Source organism: Mchenga conophoros, linkage group LG7 (genome assembly GCF_057382185.1).
Source record: "Mchenga conophoros isolate Kocher_MC1m ecotype Shallow Benthic linkage group LG7, M_conophoros_male_GT1.1, whole genome shotgun sequence".
NCBI classification, from domain to species: Eukaryota; Metazoa; Chordata; class Actinopteri; order Cichliformes; family Cichlidae; genus Mchenga; species Mchenga conophoros.
In genome coordinates, this window is record NC_140532.1 from 7,164,249 (window position 1) to 7,182,147 (window position 17,899).

Here is a 17,899-nt window from a genome sequence, read left to right on the forward strand (position 1 = left end):
TGGCCTGATTTGATTTATATCTCATTAATCCCTCCTTCTCTTTTTCTCTCTTGCACTTTCTCCTTTCTCTCTTTCTCTAGCATACATACCAACATTCCTCTCTCACAGATGCCTCACACTCTTTCATCATCTTTTCTCTTCCATGCAATGTGAAAGCTAAAGCTTCTGTCAGTCACTCTTTACAGAAAAGTTCACAATCAGCAAGCACTCGAGCATTAACTGAGTGTAGAAAGCGTCAGAGGAGTCCACTCTATTTTCCCCACCTTTCAAAGGAATTAATGCATTTGTAAGGAATGAATACAGGAAGTTCATGCTGTCCATAATAAGAAAGCAGAATAAAATAACTCAGTGGCTTGTGCCAACTAGTCACAGACTTATTTTGGGGGGCTTTAGCCCCACTTGAATTTCCTGCAGTGTAACTAAATAATTCAGCCTTTTCTACCCAATTTATAATGTAAAAATATGACAGACTTCAGAATTACAGTAGTCATAAGAAGGGCTAGACTTAAGACCATGTGGAAACTACCACTACCACTACGAATGTCCCATCCTATCTATTGGAGACATGTTTTTTAAATAAACAAAATATACCATTTTACGGATGGCAGTTAATCTAAAATACTGACCCTGATTTTTATACCCCTTTTTCTCTTGTCATAATTATTTTTATTTAAACATTTTTATATATTTTTTCTCTGATCTTTGAGGACATTGTGCATTTTTATTTGTTAATTTATTACATAACTTCATTCATTATCTGTATATTAAATAAATTTGTTACAGTTCATGTATATGTAGTGATGGCAGGGCCTGTGAGCAATACAGTAAAGAACTGGTTGTTCTAGTCTTGAAGATTTTCCTTTATGCCCTTGTGCTCCAAACAGGCCCATTAACTCCACCTCAGCATCATTTAATTACACTGACCTGATTTTTGCAGGCTCTTTTCTTCTTTTTTCTTTTTTTTATTCCAGTGGTGTCCATCATTTTGACGACTATAAATATACTAATGGTATCTCAGCTTACATTGGCCATTGCCCTATTGTGACAGTATGGTACACCAGGTTATGACCCATGAATAGAACGTGCAATAACGCTGTGAGAAAAGCTGTATTTTGGTCATTTAACATCTCTTGCCTTGTGATAGAAAAAACAGTTCTACAGCAGAGGAGTGGGATGTTAGTAATGTTACACACCATGCAGATCACTAATCCTTGATGGGATTAGAGGAATACCTCTTGGCATGTGCATAAAAGTCCCAACACGTCATTGGCTGTCTAGCACACTTAAAACTGATTGAGTCAGGGAGGACTCCAAAACATGCGCAAATAGAAATGTATGAAGCGGCATGGAGAGGCCCAAGAGGCTGATGTATCTCCATCCCTCTGATGAGGGCTGAATTTAAAGTGCTTGTGAAGTTAGCAGTTAGGAGTTAGTCCTGCAAAGGCTCTGTTGATCCTGCACTGTAGGCTTTTGTGCAATTGAATCACACAGGCAGGTAGACAAACATTATTTGCACATCTGGACTGCTTTACTGTCAGAGTATGGATGGCAAGCATCATTTGTCAAATCAGGTCTCATGATTGCTTATACTACTTGTAACAGAGGTACCATCACTGTCTGCCTTAGACAAAGGTTTCTGCTCAATGATGCAGTTCCTCCAAGCGAGCACAGGACTAGAATGGAGCAAGTAGACTGCAGAGGGAGTGCCAGTCTGAGAGCATGGAAGCAAGCATTAGACTCGGGGTGAAAGTCCAGTGGGAAATAAGCGGTCTAGTAACCACTCCACAGGTGGATGCTGCAAAAACTTTTTCATCTTTCATTATTGGCTGCTTGATGAGGCAATAATTTGGAGCAAATACTGCAGAAGCAGCCCTAAGAAGAGCCTGTGTGGACAACAGGGGCACAAAAGAAAATATTCACAACTCCACATAACAGTTTCTGTAAAAGCAAGAAATGAATTCACAAATATTGCAGGTCTGGCTGTTTAATTGTCTCCACTTCTGTTAAGCAGGGTCGCGCTTCAGTATGTCTGCAAGACAAAGAGACAGCTGGCAGTTCATAATCTGTTAGGACAAAAGTTGAAAATGCTTTCTTTTCTTAATCCTATTTTCCTTATCTCTTTTCATCTAATTCCATCACAGCACTATGTAAATCCAATTTTGCTGCTTTCATTGTCAGTGTGCAGATATATTGTTTTGCTCTGTAAATCAACTTGATCTTTTCTACTGCCACAGTTTGGATTCTGTTCTGCTGATTCATTGTTTATCTTTTTATCAAGGTTTGATCTGTTGAAAAGGAGGATGAGTAAATAGCGGAGATACAGGGAGTGAGGAAGTTTTCAGAAGTCTTAACTGAAGCATGTTTTTAGTAGGTCATTATATTCATTCATGGCATTGAAAAGACATTGTTTTCACCTAAAAAGATGTGTATAATAAAGATGTGTATACAAAAATTCAGCTTCATATATTAATATTTTCTTCTTGCAGTGTCAATAGAACATCCAAGCATAAATCTTGTATTAAACCATGTGCTGCACTAAACCCTGTTGTTTTGTGCAAGGTTTTAATTTCGAACAAATTAAAACTGCAACAGTGGAATGTGATTTTCAGCCTGGTGTGTGAGCTCTGTCACATTTGCTCAGTCCCCCTGTATGAAAACAAATTCTTTTTCCACCCCCAGGCTTTGGCTGCTTGGAATTTAAATTTTGCAATTGAAGAATTAATGGAGTCAGTAATCAAGCAATTAATCAGTAGTTACAGTAATAGCCTCCCCATTCTTAAGTGAAGAGCTTTCTATTGGAGATTAGGCTGTGTGTTGAACACACTGTATGCCTACAGAAACTATGAATATTGCATCCCAACAACACTGCAATGTTACTGCATGTCTTCATTCGCAGTGCTTTTCCAATTAACACAACAAGAGAAAATCTTCTGGGTTTTTTTTTTACAAGGAAATTGTGCTTTTCCTTCTAAATAGACAAATTGTCTTGCATAAAACATTTTTGAACACTGTAATTTGTTAATATTCTTTCTAAATTTTGATGTTGACTCAGTGACAACTAACAGAGCTGTTCATTTGTGATTAGTTTCTTTAAATATAAAATATATTTTACTTAATTAATATATAACACATCTCAAGATAACTCTTATCTCAGAGAGCTCTTTCTGTTATTGTTGAAAGATTGAAAGATTAACCTTGTTGTGTGAAAGACATTGTGTTCCGTTACAAAAATGTTTCACATTTCCTGAGCTATTCATAGCCGAACAACACATATTCCACAGTGGTTCAGTATTTATCGCTGACATTTCACTGGAGGTTGAAAATCTAACAGTATAGTTTACATCTTTTTCTTCATGTTCACATTGATTTTCTGAACATGCTCCAGTTTCCTCCCACATTCAAAAACATTCAGGTCAGGTAGATTAGAGGCTCTATAAATGTTTCCCTTTATCTGTGCTAGCTCTGTGACTCACTTCCGACCTGCCCAGAGTGGTTCCCTGTTTTTCACTTAGATAGTAGTGAGGAAAAAAATGACAATAAAAAAAAAACATATACTAATGAACTGTATAATAAGCAAAGCAATGAGAAAGTTGTATGACTCAACATAATAAGAGTGTTGTAATTATTGTATTTGAATTCGTTTTTGAACAATGGTGTTGCAATGTAGTCATTAATAATAAGCCGGTAAAGTCCAGAGATGTTATACTGAACATGAAATTAATCAATATGTCAGCGATGTGTCTTTCAGTGGGTTTATTATTCCACAGAATGGATATGATTATGTTTAACACTAAAACACACACATACATTGATTATAGAAAACCAACAGGGTTTTTTTTATTTTTGTGTGACAGACACACTTGGCTGAGATATTTGACAATGAAGGACATCAGAGCATCAGTGGCATTTATGGCATTTAACTGTACTGATCTTTCACTTATTAAGTAGCTGAATACCCATATTGTATAAAACATGTAAGAAAAAATGTATGAAGTGCTTAGTAAAAAAGAAAAAATATTTTGAATGGTCTAATGGTTTAAGGTAAAATGTCTCAGACTTTAAAAGCCAACTTGGGCCCTGGGAATACTCAAGTTCCTTGAGTAAAGTTTATTAAAAAAAAAAGAAAAAAAAATGTAAAGTGTATATTCAGCAGAAAGCAAATAAAGAGAGGCCACTGTTGTAGTGTTGACCTCACTGCTAGTCTACATTTCAGCTGCTTAATGTTCCTGCCTTAACTCACAGTGCTTTTCCAGTTAACATGAAAAGAGAAAATCTTAACCTTAATCTTTTTAAGGAAGTTGTAAATTTAAACAGAGCTTTTAATTTGTGATTTATAAAAAAAAATAAAGAAAATAAACCCAAATGGAGAGGCCACTGTTGTAGTGTTGAACTCATTGCACGTTCTCTAGATCGATATACACACACATATTATATGTGTATATATATCTATATATAGATATATATAGATATATATATATAGATATATATTTTCACTTGCTTTCATGCTTTTTGTTTGCTGATTTGTGAGTTGTAATCAGAGGTTTCTAGATATCTTGACTCGATTGAAGGACTAGTGGGTGTTGAGCTTATTATTATTTATGCTCCTCCACACTGAAATATAAATCACAACGCAGCAGTCATGGCTGCTTTTTTTCACTTTTTTTCACTCGTTCCCTTCTTCTGCAAACAAACAGCACAGAAATCATTTGTTTTTTCAGGAATTTGGATTATGTGACTGAGATACAAGGACATTGTGCCTGAAAACGCATTTCTATATAAGTTCCCAGTTTGTGTGTGGATGTGGTTAATGGTTGCCACAAGACAGTATACCTTTTTTTAAGGCTATCCTTGTGCTAATAATTCGAAATGGCATGGGATAAACTTTAGTATGCATTAGACTTGTTCACACACTTACCTAATGGGTGTCTTCTCTTTTCTCTTTCTCATTTCATTCCAGTGGGCCAAAATCCTCTTTTAAGAGAGTGAAAGACCAGTCAATGAATTATGAATGTTAAACAAGATGACCTCCTCTCAGCAGCAGCAGATGATGCGAGGTCCTAGGTGGAACCGGGCCTTGTCCGACCCTTTGTTTGTTCTGCTCCTGGCCCTCCAGCTGCTAGTGGTCGCAGGACTGGTTCGCGCTCAGACGTGTCCCTCTGTCTGTTCGTGCAGTAACCAGTTCAGCAAAGTCATCTGCACCCGCAGAGGCTTGCGGGATGTTCCTGATGGCATCTCTACCAACACACGCTACCTGAATCTGCAAGAAAATCTTATTCAAGTCATAAAAGTGGACAGCTTCAAACACCTAAGACATCTAGAGATACTACAGCTGAGCAAAAACCACATACGCAAAATTGAGCTTGGGGCCTTCAATGGACTGGCCAGCCTCAATACCTTGGAGCTATTTGATAACCGCCTCACCACCATCCCAAACGGGGCTTTTGAGTACTTGTCCAAACTAAAAGAGCTTTGGCTAAGGAATAACCCCATAGAGAGCATTACCTCCTATGCTTTCAACAGAGTGCCCTCATTACGAAGGCTGGACCTTGGGGAGCTCAAACGGCTCAACTACATATCTGATGGGGCCTTTGAAGGGCTGAGCAATCTGCGCTACTTAAATCTGGGAATGTGCAATCTGAAGGAAATTCCCAATCTTATTCCCCTAGTGAAGCTGGATGAACTGGAAATGTCAGGAAATCAGCTATCTGTCATCCGGCCTGGTTCATTTAAAGGGCTTATACACTTACAAAAGCTGTGGATGATGCATGCCCAGATCCAGACCATAGAAAGGAATGCTTTTGATGACCTGCAATCACTTGTGGAACTCAATCTGGCCCACAATAACCTTACCCTCTTGCCCCATGATCTATTCACTCCTCTACATCACCTGGAGAGAGTGCACTTACACCACAACCCTTGGAATTGTAACTGTGACATCCTCTGGCTAAGCTGGTGGCTTAAGGAGATGGTACCTGCAAACACCAGCTGCTGTGCCCGCTGCAGTTCACCTCCTCACCATAAGGGACGCTACATTGGTGAGCTGGACCAGAATTACTTTCACTGTTATGCTCCTGTTATTGTGGAGCCTCCCACAGACCTAAATGTAACAGAGGGAAGTGCTGCAGAGTTGAAATGCAGAGCCAGCTCTTTAACCTCAGTGAGCTGGATTACACCCAATGGTTCCATCATGACACACGGTGCATACAAGGTCAGAATCTCTGTGCTGAATGATGGCACACTGAACTTTACCAACGTTACCATGCAGGACACAGGTACATATACGTGCATGGTGAGTAATTCTGCAGGTAACACAACAGCGTCTGCCACACTCAATGTTTCCTCTACGGAAAGCAGTTTCAGCTACTTTACTACAGTGACAGTGGAGACAATAGAAACCCCGCATAATGAAGGCTTCACCACTACTGTCCAACAGAAGGTTGGCCCCACACCCTCTGCTGGTACATGGGAGTCTATCTCACCAACCTCTACAACAACCACCACCGTCCGAACCGCACTCTCCACACGTGCCACAGAGAAGACTTATACAATTCCCGTCACAGAGGTGGGTGGTGAGGGATTGCAGAATGGCTTGGATGAGGTAATGAAGACAACCAAGATCATCATTGGCTGCTTTGTTGCAATCACACTCATGGCAGCTGTCATGCTTATTATCTTCTATAAGATGCGCAAACAACACCACCAGCAGAATCACCATGCACCCACACGCACTATTGAGATCATCAATGTGGACGAGGATTGTGTAACTGGAGGCCCAGGCATGGAGGGCCACCTTACTCTGCCTCCTCTTGAGCACGAGCACCTCAACCACTATAACACCTATAAGACTGCATACAACCATGCCTCCACAATCAATTCTATACACAGCTCAGCGCACGAACCTTTGCTAATCCGGGCCAGCTCAAAAGACAATGTACAAGAGACCCAAATCTAATACTTTTGTGAGACATTTTAAAACTGATGAAATTACTTACAGGCATTATTGACAGAACATTACTGACCTTTGGTTGCGAGGACTGCGGCTGACGCTCGGAATAACAGACTTGTGTTTGGCAAATCAGCGACTAGCAATGTTAATTCAGTGACTTTCGGAATTAGAGTATGTCTACTGTTTCAAAAAGTGTCTTTACAAAGCAGAAGTTATTTATTTAAGAAAAAAATGTTGTGGTTAAATCACGAAAACTGTATTCTGCAATTATTTTTTCAACACTTAATTCATGTGGTTTTTTTTCTTCTTTTTTCCTCGCATATCACAAAATTGGTTTACTAATATACTTTCAACTTCTTTCAAAGATGTGTCAAAAAACATGAAACAAAGTATTGTTCCTTTATTGTTCTTTTTTTGGTATAGCTGCCGATTTTCGATCAGATGACACAGTAACCTCATTTTCCCCATTTATCAAGGAATCCTAGAGCACATTAGTGATTTTCTCAGCTGTGGATTAATTGATGAAATCTTTTGTGACCATCTCTAACTGAGATGAATTAAACACTTGTTCATCATTTTGGAGTGAGTGACAGAACTGTCAGTGATGGAATCTGATCATTATTCACCGTTTAATTATCTGTCACATACATTAGCCACTCTGCGCTGTCATCAATAGGCTGAGGACCTGAAAAGAGGGAAATGCATCCATTTCTGCTACTGTAAAAGTTGAAGCTCACTGCTAGAAGGACAGTTTTGTTAAATTAAATACTGTTGATCTATATGTCTTTGTGTTTCTATTGTATATGTAAAATTTAAAATGATCCCTGATCTCAAATTTGTCTTGACAAATCGCATTATTATAGAAAGCATATAATAAATTGCATTAAGAACCATTGAAATTCTGAAGGTCATGCTACAGAAGCAGCATTAACACGTACTTTAGAAAGAACATAATTATGACTGGAGAGGATGGGAATAATGCTTGTACAGATGTACATGACCTCAAATTCTGGCAAACACCCACTGCCTCAGAATATTTCCAGTGTATCATGGCTTCACCTTTACCTTGCAGTGCTGTGTAGTGTTGCATATGAAGATGATTGCTTTGAAGCCCCATTTTCATGCTGGGACCCCTTACCTCATCTGCAGTACTGCAGGAGTGCTGTCAGAAGTAGACTGATGAGCGGAAGAAAGAGCTTAAACCCTTTATACAGCTGTCTGAGCACATTGCCTGTCATCTTTGTGCCATATTTCCACATGGGCAGTGCCTGGCAGTCCCAGATTCACACCCTGCTCCCGCCAACCACAGAACTTGTCCCTGAGTGGCAAGGCTTAGCTGCAAGAGGCTTATGGGGTGAATGTGTGGGATCGGGCATCAACCAGATGTTTGGGTTGCACCTGACTCTATCCATCGTTAGTGACAACACAATTTACATTTTAATTGATGTGCCTGTGGGCTTTGGATGGGCACAGCTCTGCTGCCATCCATACCCTGGAAAGCATTTCAAAGTCCCAAATGTAATGAATGGTGCCAAGCACCATAAATGCAGTGGTTATGCAGACATTTGAGATGGCACAGGTTTATTTTTAGCAAGTTAACTGTGGTTTTTATTCAACAGAAAAATTTGCAAAAAAAAAGTTAGGCCACTCAAATTCTTAATTCGGTTTGGGTTTTTTTTTGTTTTTTGTTTTTTACACTTGCAGTAATGCAATCCAGAAAGGAATGCCTTTATTAAAGATGATGTCATGTGCTTTCTGTGGATTCACCACGCATATTATTTAAGTAAAAGCTGGTACTCCACTGAGAATTTGAAACATTGTCCTCTATTAGTTCAAAACATGTCTGGAAAAAAATACATGAAAACAGTCCACTGCTGTGGTCACTTTTAGATGAATGGTGGCAATAGGTGTTTTAAGTTCTGAAAGCTATTCAGAATAATGATTTAAGAAGTGAAAGATTTTCTGTGGGCTTTTCTTCAAAATCATTTACATATTTTACAGAAAATATAGCAAAAAACACAGTTTTCCTGTCAAGATAACAAGCAGCAATGTCTATAGGTCTGCACGTTACACCACCTGTTTCACAAACACATGGGCTACCACAGGTAACAATCAAACAAAAAGATCCCACTGTCTACTATACAAGTTTGTATACTATACAAGCCTCATTCAAAACTTCCACAAAGCCAAGCAAAATAAACCAATTTTTACAGAAGTTTTAAAAGAATTCACTCTCATTCAAGTGGTTATGTGTCACTATGAATAAAGGCAAATTAACAAAACGGCTTTAACCAGACATAAGTGCAAACCTTTTACAGCCAATACAGATTTTAGCTTAAATTGAAAAAAAGAATAAAATGCTGCACCCCTTAGCTTAATGCATAGAGTATGGAGATTAAATGAGATACAGTGTTAGTTTGCCTCAGAACAATATGATCTATGCTTGATTCACACCGAGTTTTTATTACCTGGGATACCTGATATATGTATTACAGTTGCACAGATTATATATTTAAATTAATTCATAATCTGTAGTGTAAAAAAACACACACACACACACACACTCCAGCACTCCACACAAACTCACACACACCCTATAATGCAGAGTATATTTAAGAATATTAATTCTATTAAAGTCATTTTATTTTCACAGCTTTTTTTCTCTGCCAGATAAGGAATTATGGAGGTTTAAGATGAGCGCCATTTGAGATGCAAGTGGTTATTGCATGTAGTGTTTCAAGGTGTTTTGATAACCAAGACGTTCTGAATGACGTTCTGAAATCAGAAGTTCTGATGTGCTGTGTACAGCACAGACGTGGGGAATACTGTAGATTCCTAAATAAAATGAGGTCACCGGGTAATATTAGTCCAGATTTAATGAATGATTCCCCTTAATTTTTTTTCAACAACTGGACAGGATTCACCCCATAATTGCCCTTATGTGGAGACTGGCACATTTGTAAACCATATTGTGCGTGTGTGTGTGTGTGTGTGTGTGTGTGTGTGTGTGTGTGTGTGTGTGTGTGTGTGTGTGTGTGTGTGTGTGTCATTCTCTGTTTCAGTTCATACTGGCAGGCAGGGGATCACGATTCTCCTCAGTTTATGTTGAGAGTGTAACCATCTTTCCCTTCTGCCTTTAGTTGGAGGTAAACTGTCTGAAAATTTCAATGGTAACTTTGTTGCATTTTAGTCAAGCTGTCTCATGTGTGTAAGATATCTAAAATATTTTTGTCAATATTCCTTTTTTTCACATCCTTTTCTTTTTCTGAGAAGGAATGCTGTTCTAGTGGTAGATTTATATAAAATACATTTTGAGAATAAAATATAACAAAAACAAAAATTTTTAAATTTTGATTTTACATGTGCCAACAATCTGTTCAAAAATTGAAAAAAAAAAAAAAGATAAATATGTTGTAAAAGAATAAGAGATCGATTTTCATGTAAGCATTCTTTCATGACCTTTAAAAGATACGGAGATCGATTATAGAGACCAGTTTGTAGTTCATACACAAAATATGGTTCAAATAAACTATTGTTGTTTTTCTGTATTGTCTGATCCTTGTTTTCAACCTCTGAATTTATTACAGATATCATAGTTGATGTGAATATTTACCTTTTTTCGTCATCAGGAAAAAAAAATTATGCATACATAGTTGTCCAGGAAAAACTCACAGGGCTAAATATACAAAATCATATATAAAATTTCTCACATCCTGTCAGTAATGTCTGAGGGAAAAAAGGAATTTCAAAGACAAAGCAAACAAACTTTTGGTAAATATCAGTGTTCTTTAGTCCTAGTTAGTTCTCAGCCATGGTACTAGCTTGCATGCTACATAAACAGGATTGATAATTAAATTTATATAATTTATTTGGCACTGGATTACTTAGTAGCTTAACATTACAAACTAAACAAATGGAGAACTAATAAAACCATATTAGTGAAAAAATATCTTATCTAAAGCAAAGCACAAGGCAAACATGATTGTATTTTTCTAATTAAATTCTCCATTATCTGCATCCACGGGACATTGTTCCAGTTGATAATCAGCCAAGTAAAGTCAGATTCTGAATCTTGATATGACTGATGGAAAGTCATATGAGGAAGTGAAAACTAATAGTCATAAATTGTTAACAAATGAAATAGCTACAACATCAAGCTGGGGCTTTCGAGCAGTTTTGCTGAGAACAAGAACATCCAATGTTATTTAAAAAATAAAAAAATAAAATAAATAAATAAATGCATCAGACTCTTGCTTGCTATTTTTGGATAGATGAAGATGCCGCTGATTGATTACAGTGAAGGACCTAGGCTAGATTCAACCCCAAACTTCCATGGTAAGGATCAGGCCCAACTGAAATGTGTGTAAAAACAAACGATAACTTAGAGGAATGTTTTTTGATTCTAAGATATAAATAGCACAATAGATTCCAGCCAGGTATGAGTATAGGAACCACAAATTGGCAGTCAAAAAAGCAGACAAAAAAATGGAAGATTCACAATAATTGAAGAATTTACATAATGCAGTAATGGCATAATGTCATTAAAAATATTTGCTATTTGCACCCAAGACTTCCAACTTAATAGAAAAATGAAAACGTCTGTGTCCTGTGGAAGTCCAAATCTATTTAAATTAATATATGAGAAATAAGCAACTAAACTGCATGAAAACTATCAATCTGAACCTTTAAAATAAATCTGTAATCATAATTGGAAACTGCTAAATGGAATTGTTCCAAAACATGTTTTTACCCCAAAGTGAAAATGTGGTTGTTGCATTATTCTCAAAAATAACATATTTCAATTTATTTACTTTTTATTTATGAGTCTGCTTTTCACGGATGATGTGGTTCTGTTGGCTTCATCGGGTGTAGGCCTCCAGCTCGCACTGGAACGGCCGAGTGTGAAGCAGCAGGAATGAGGATCAGCACCTCCAAAGCTGAGGCCATGGTTCTCAGCCGGAAAAGGGTGGAGTGCACACTCTGGGTCGGGGATGAGTTCCTGCCCCAAGTGGAGGAGTTCAAGTATCTCGGGGTCTTGTTCGCGAGTGATGGGAGAAGGGAGCCGGAGATCGACAGACGGATTGGTGCGGTGGCTGCAGGGATGCGGACGCTGCACCGGTCCGTCGTGGTGAAGAGGGAGCTGAGTGTAAAAGCGAAGCTCTCAATTTACCGGTTGAGCTACGTCCCTACCCTCACCTATGGCCACGAGCTGTGGGTAGTGACCGAAAGAACGAGATCGCGGATACAAGCAGCGGAAATGAGCTTCTGGCTGGCCTCTCCCTTAGAGATATAAGTTCGGCCATCCGGGAGGGGCTCAGAGTAGAGCCGCTGCTACTCCACATCGAAAGGAGCCAGCTGAGGTGGTTCGGGCATCTGACAAGGATGCCTCCTGGGGTTGGTGTTCCGGGCATGTCCCACCGGGAGGAGGCCCCGGGGCAGACCCAGGACACGCTGGAGAGATTATATCTCTCGGCTGGCCTGGGAACGCCTTGGTGTTCCCCCAGATAAGCTGGAGGAGGTGGCTGGGGAGAGGGAGGTCTGGGCTTCTCTGCTTAGGCTGCTGCCCCCACGATCCGGCCCCGGATGAAGATGGATGGATGGATGGATACTTTTTATTTATTTTAAAGGTTGAATATACAACCTTTCCACTTCTGTGGAACTTTCTTATCAGTAACAAGCTAAAGCCCAAAGTCTTCTTCTTGAGGAACCATTTCAATTGTAGTGCCAAGTGATCTTCTCTGGAAAGTGTGTGATAAATTGGTTTTCATAATGGTTGCCTATTGAAAACATAACCCAGGGCCTTTTCCACTGGCTCCTTACTAATGCACCATTAAACTCCTCTTTTTCTTATTTATTCTGTTCCTAAGGCTCAGATGAATTAATGGATGCTTTCTGACAGTGCATTGCTTGGTATGTTACTGGCATTTTTTTGTTTGTTTTGTTTTTGTTTTGGTTTTTTTATAATGTAATATGTCAGCATTCATATAAAACTGTGAAGAAAAATATGTCACTACAAGAAATGTTTAAAGAGGACCTATTATGCTCATTTTCAGCTCAGTATTTATGTTCTTGGACTCTACACAAGTAGTTGTTCATGATTCACAGCATAAAAAAATAATAATAATGACAATATTTTATTCTGGATCCTGATGCAGTCCCTGGGTGTTTCCACAATTCAAAACAAGCTGCTTCATTTTCTGTGTCTTTAAGATCCCCCAAAGCTTAGCACCACCCAACTCCTCTTGCCAGTATGGAAATTGCCATGACAAATAAACTGGCATTTTCTCCAGTCATTCCCTTTATGTTTGTGTACAAATGTTATCCAGATGGGACATTTCTGTTCACTAAATATTACAGTCATTACATGATAACTGAGAGACACACTGGTGGCTTTAGTGTTTTAGTCACAATGTCTGTATATGTGAGACATGTTATGCTACAGACTTTTCTAGACTGTAGCACATACATTTTATAAGATGAACTACTAATCAGTAACAAAGTGTCCATATATTTGTTGTTGGGGTGTTCTCTATATAAACCTGAAGTCTCTATAGAACAGCTGAATATGCAGAAGGACAAAAAACATTGTTCACTTTCAGGTCACAAGCCATCCCAGTTACTATGTTATTGTACCACATGCATGTATATGCGCATCAGTTTTTAATATTAATAGAACATTGGAATATTCAGGCATTAACTAACACACTAACTTTTATTTGTTACAGATTCAACAGAGAGAAGTTGCTTGCAGTGTGCAAATTGCTGCGAAAAAGAAGCTAATTTCAGTTAATTTCTGCTCTGTTTCATGAAACCAGTGTTGCTGAGGAACAATAAGTGAGGCTTGTCTCTAAACACACAGCATGAGGACTAAATGAAGAGTTTTATGACACAGCCAAAGTTTTAGCACTGAAATAACTTGCCAATTACAAACACGTTCTGACAACATCTCTCTCCTGAAAATAAATTCTCCTTGTACCGACTGTCACAACCGCAGCAGGGATAATCTGCGCTTTTTTCAACATTAGTTTTTGCAATTTGCAGTAAATTGTGTTCCACTGATTTTGTAATTCACATTTGTGTGACTCATCTCAATATTCTTCTGCTGAAAGTTCTACTGAAATATATATAGCATAAGGCCAACTGTAAAAATACTCCTGTTCACAACTGTCAGTCACAAACTGACACTGAGCCTCTTTAATAAATCCAGTAATTTTTTTTCTTATGTCAAGAGAAGGTTTTCGGCTGCTGACATTAGTAAAACTGGCCCTAAAAGTTCCTTCTTTTTTATCAAATTCTGTTAAGAAATATACTCTTTTTTTTTTTTTTTTGCCTGTCCCATTTGGTTCTTTAGCCATCAGAATTGTTGTCTGAAGACCAACAAGGATACCCAATGGATTTACTTTGCCAAATGGATCATCGTGGCATTGCCGTATTGGTCCATTTGGTCGATTTTTGTTTTTATTATTTATTATTTTTTATTTTCAGATGTTACAGACGGGACAGACATGAGTGAGGGATAGGAAAGGGAGAAAGAAAGAGGAAGGAAAGGAAAAACAGAAAGGGAGAGGGACAGTGAGAAAGGGGGGGAGAAAAAAAATAAAAATCTCCTGGATCACCTGTTGAGAGAAGAATAGAAAACAAGCAAAAAAAAAAACAAAGCAACATACTAAACGCAACACCATCGCATTAATCTAGCTAAGTGTAAACAGCAGTAAATACTAAATATTCAATGTTGTTGTGCAGCACGCAGGACAGATGTGCTTCGGAGTAGCAGTCAAGAAAGGTGTAATTTGGGTCTACGCTTGTATTCCAAAGGTTTCTCCATGTAACAATCTGCTAGGGAGTGTGGGGGGGCCACAGCCCCGTCCTCCGGGGTGTGAAGCGGGTATGGAGGAGATCAAAACTCCAGACATCCAGAGGCCCCCAGAACACAAGAGACCATGGAAGACCAACAGAGGGGCAGCCGCGCCACTGTTCCAGTAAGAGCTGAGGAGAGTCCCAGATGAGGGTTCACTCAGCAGCCGCGGAGCAGAAGCCAGGGGGAGTTGCAGTGACGCGCCCATGAGCTCCGCCGGCCCCCAGCTGTGCCTGAGTGACCGAGCCCCAGGCCGAGAGGCCGGGGGCACCCCACCTCCGAAGGGGCCCAAGCGAGCCCCAGGCTCCAGGCCCCGATAAGCGGCCGCCAAGGAGTGAGCCGGTGTGTACCTGGACGCCCACCCCCAGACACAAAGAACCACCAACGCACCGACACCTGAGGGAGTCCGCCACTGGCAGGGGAAGTGGTGGTGGGTGGAGATAGGCCTCCAAACCTTGGAGGGCCTGAGGTGTCCCCAGAGAGGTGGCGTCTGATACCCAACCTGACATATAGACACAGACATACAGGCACACACAGACACAAACATCCATCCCCCCCCCCCCCCCCCCCCCCCCATGCTCTCATATGCATTCACTCCACACTCAACCAACGTGGAGACAGACATAAAGAGACGCTGTACACACGATCACACTCCCCAAGGGTACTCTACAAACCGGATCTAGGTACCCTTGCCCCTGGAGGGGGGAACTGCACCCAGACCCAGGTGGTGTTACCCTTTTCCCTGCGGTGGGGAGAGGCAGACCACCCCGACTCCGTAGCAGCAGGGAGGCCCCACACCCCAGACCGCAGTCGGACGGCCAACTCCTCCTAGCCATCCCGCTCCAGCAGGCCGCAGAGAACGGGGGTGGGAGAAGACTCCAAACCTCACTCCACCCACTCATTGTAGTGTTGATGCATGTGTGTTCTAAGGTGCAATCCAGTAATCCAGTAATTTTTTTTCTTATGTCAAGAGAAGGTTTTTGGCTGCTGACATTAGTAAAACTGGCCCTAAAAGTTCCTCCTTTTTTATCAAATTCTGTTAAGAAATATACTCTAAAACACTTCTTCAGTAAAGACTCAGAACTTCTTGCTAGCAAGGGCAGCCTCCAGACTGAGACTCGCACTAAGAAACTGCCCTGGTCTTTATTTATACTTCAGTGAGTGTTTGTTCCTTACATTGGAATGTGGAGGTGTGTGTGTGTGTGTGTGTGTGTGTGTGTGTGTGTGTGTGTGTGTGTGCGTGTGTGTGTGTGTGTGTGTGTGTGTGTGTGTGTGTTCAGAGTGTGTGTTCAGAGTGTGGCCCCATAACCGACTTCCCTTAACCTGCTGGTCTGGAAAATCCAACAGTTCATCTATATGTAAAAAAGCACTTAGACTAAAACTAACATAGCTACGTTAATCCTACCGTAAAACAATAAGACAAGGTACGACCTCTCTCATGCTCCTAGGATGTGGGGGTGAACACCCTAGAATGTTACAGACCTCCTAGGATGAGACATTCTTTCAATATGCCACCAACTATATACTTCTACACACAAATGATTACATGCAGCATTCTACCATATGCAAACTTACTGTATATCATTAAAAGATTATACTGACTACTAAGTACTAGAGATGGCACGATACCACTTTTTTATGTCCGATACCGATACCGATATCATAAATTTGGATATCTGCCGATACCGATATGAATCCGATATAGTGTTTTTTAATCAACAAAACTGTTTTTTAAAATATCTTGCTGCATTTTGCAAGTCTGCAAGTTCATACTCAAGTTTAAAACAACAACTACACTAAAGCTATTCTGTTATACCTGTATACAAAAAAAATATTTCATAGTTCAGCAATACTGATCAATCTAATAAACTTAAACCTACACCATCCTCCCTATTCTGGTATTTTAAAGAGTACTTAGCGTAAATATTAAGCAACCTAACTAATAGGGTTCCAACTCCCAGCAACAACAAAAATAAATAAATAAAAAATAGGGAACCACCCCTCACGCTCCACCTCATGATGCTTAATCGACGTAATCAACCTTAATTTGATGCAGTGTGAAAAAAAATGCACAGAAATCAATTATTTTTCAAGAAATATTAAATAGATTCAACATCTTTCTTCAACAAAATTGCAGACTGCACAGATGGTACCTTCCCAAAGGAAAATGTACTATAGCTTACTAGGGTATATATATTAGACTTAATAGTCACTATATACAGTAATTGACTTCTATTCATTTTACATCAAATTAAAACTTTGGGTGTCAGATAATTATTTATTAAAAGCTAGACATTTTAAATGAGAATAAGAAAGAAAAGTATGTCTTTGTGCCCCCTTTTCCCAGTTAATGCCCTATCGGCCCCCCTGGCTAAACTTTGCTAGATCCGCCCCTGCACAGTTACCAGCCGTCAGCTACGTAGAAAAAGATCCTGGTGTAGAAAGTAATATTAAATAAATTGTAACAACAGCTTATCAAGCTTAAACGTGCTGCTGTTGTTCAGCCGCTGGTTTGCTCGTTCTGGCGCAAAGTGGACCAAAAACAAACAAGAGAGACTCACGACAGAAAAGCCGATCAGCTGATCATTAGCAGTTTCAGGATTGAAGTAGCAGCCGGAGAGCGAGAGGCAGTCGCTCGTTAAGCTTAACGTGGGAATGCTTTACAAACATTCAGAGATGGACTTACACACTTGCTTTACTTCTCTCGGGGATAACTTTGTAGGAGATGAAATGCCAGGTTGCTAGCGAAGCTCCAAATGCTATCCAGACCACCGACAGGTCCGGCATGCCACAGCTGCTCTATCACGTGATGCATACTGCTCCGACGTTCTGAGGCGAGTTACGGCGTGTTGCAAGTTTTGTGAGGTGCTTTCGTGATATTTAATGGATCGGATTACATTTTTTATTTTTCTCCGATATCCGATCCAGTAATTTAGGTCAGTATCGGACCGATACCGATACGTAATATCGGATCGGTCCATCTCTACTAAGTACAATTTTCTTATTAACAAATTCCATCATTTGTAATGAAGAAAAAATTTTCACAGACTCTTCTCGTTTATGTGTCCTCTGTAAAACAATGGGGTTAGAACACATCG

At 39.7% G+C, this 17,899-nt stretch overlaps 1 protein-coding gene across 3 annotated transcripts in view; it reads left to right on the forward strand.

Annotated features, from left to right (window-relative positions):
- Positions 1-10,494, forward strand: part of lrrc4ca (leucine rich repeat containing 4C, genome duplicate a) — a 149,219-nt gene extending 138,725 nt beyond the window's left edge. For all 3 annotated transcript variants that reach the window (XM_085281770.1, XM_085281771.1, XM_085281769.1), the window contains exon 3: positions 4,958-10,494. In XM_085281770.1, coding sequence (XP_085137896.1) covers positions 5,009-6,952 — 1,944 coding nt within the window. In that variant the 5' untranslated portion in view covers positions 4,958-5,008 and the 3' untranslated portion in view covers positions 6,953-10,494. The remainder of the gene's footprint in view (positions 1-4,957) is intronic.
- The last annotated feature ends 7,405 nt before the right edge of the window (positions 10,495-17,899 follow it).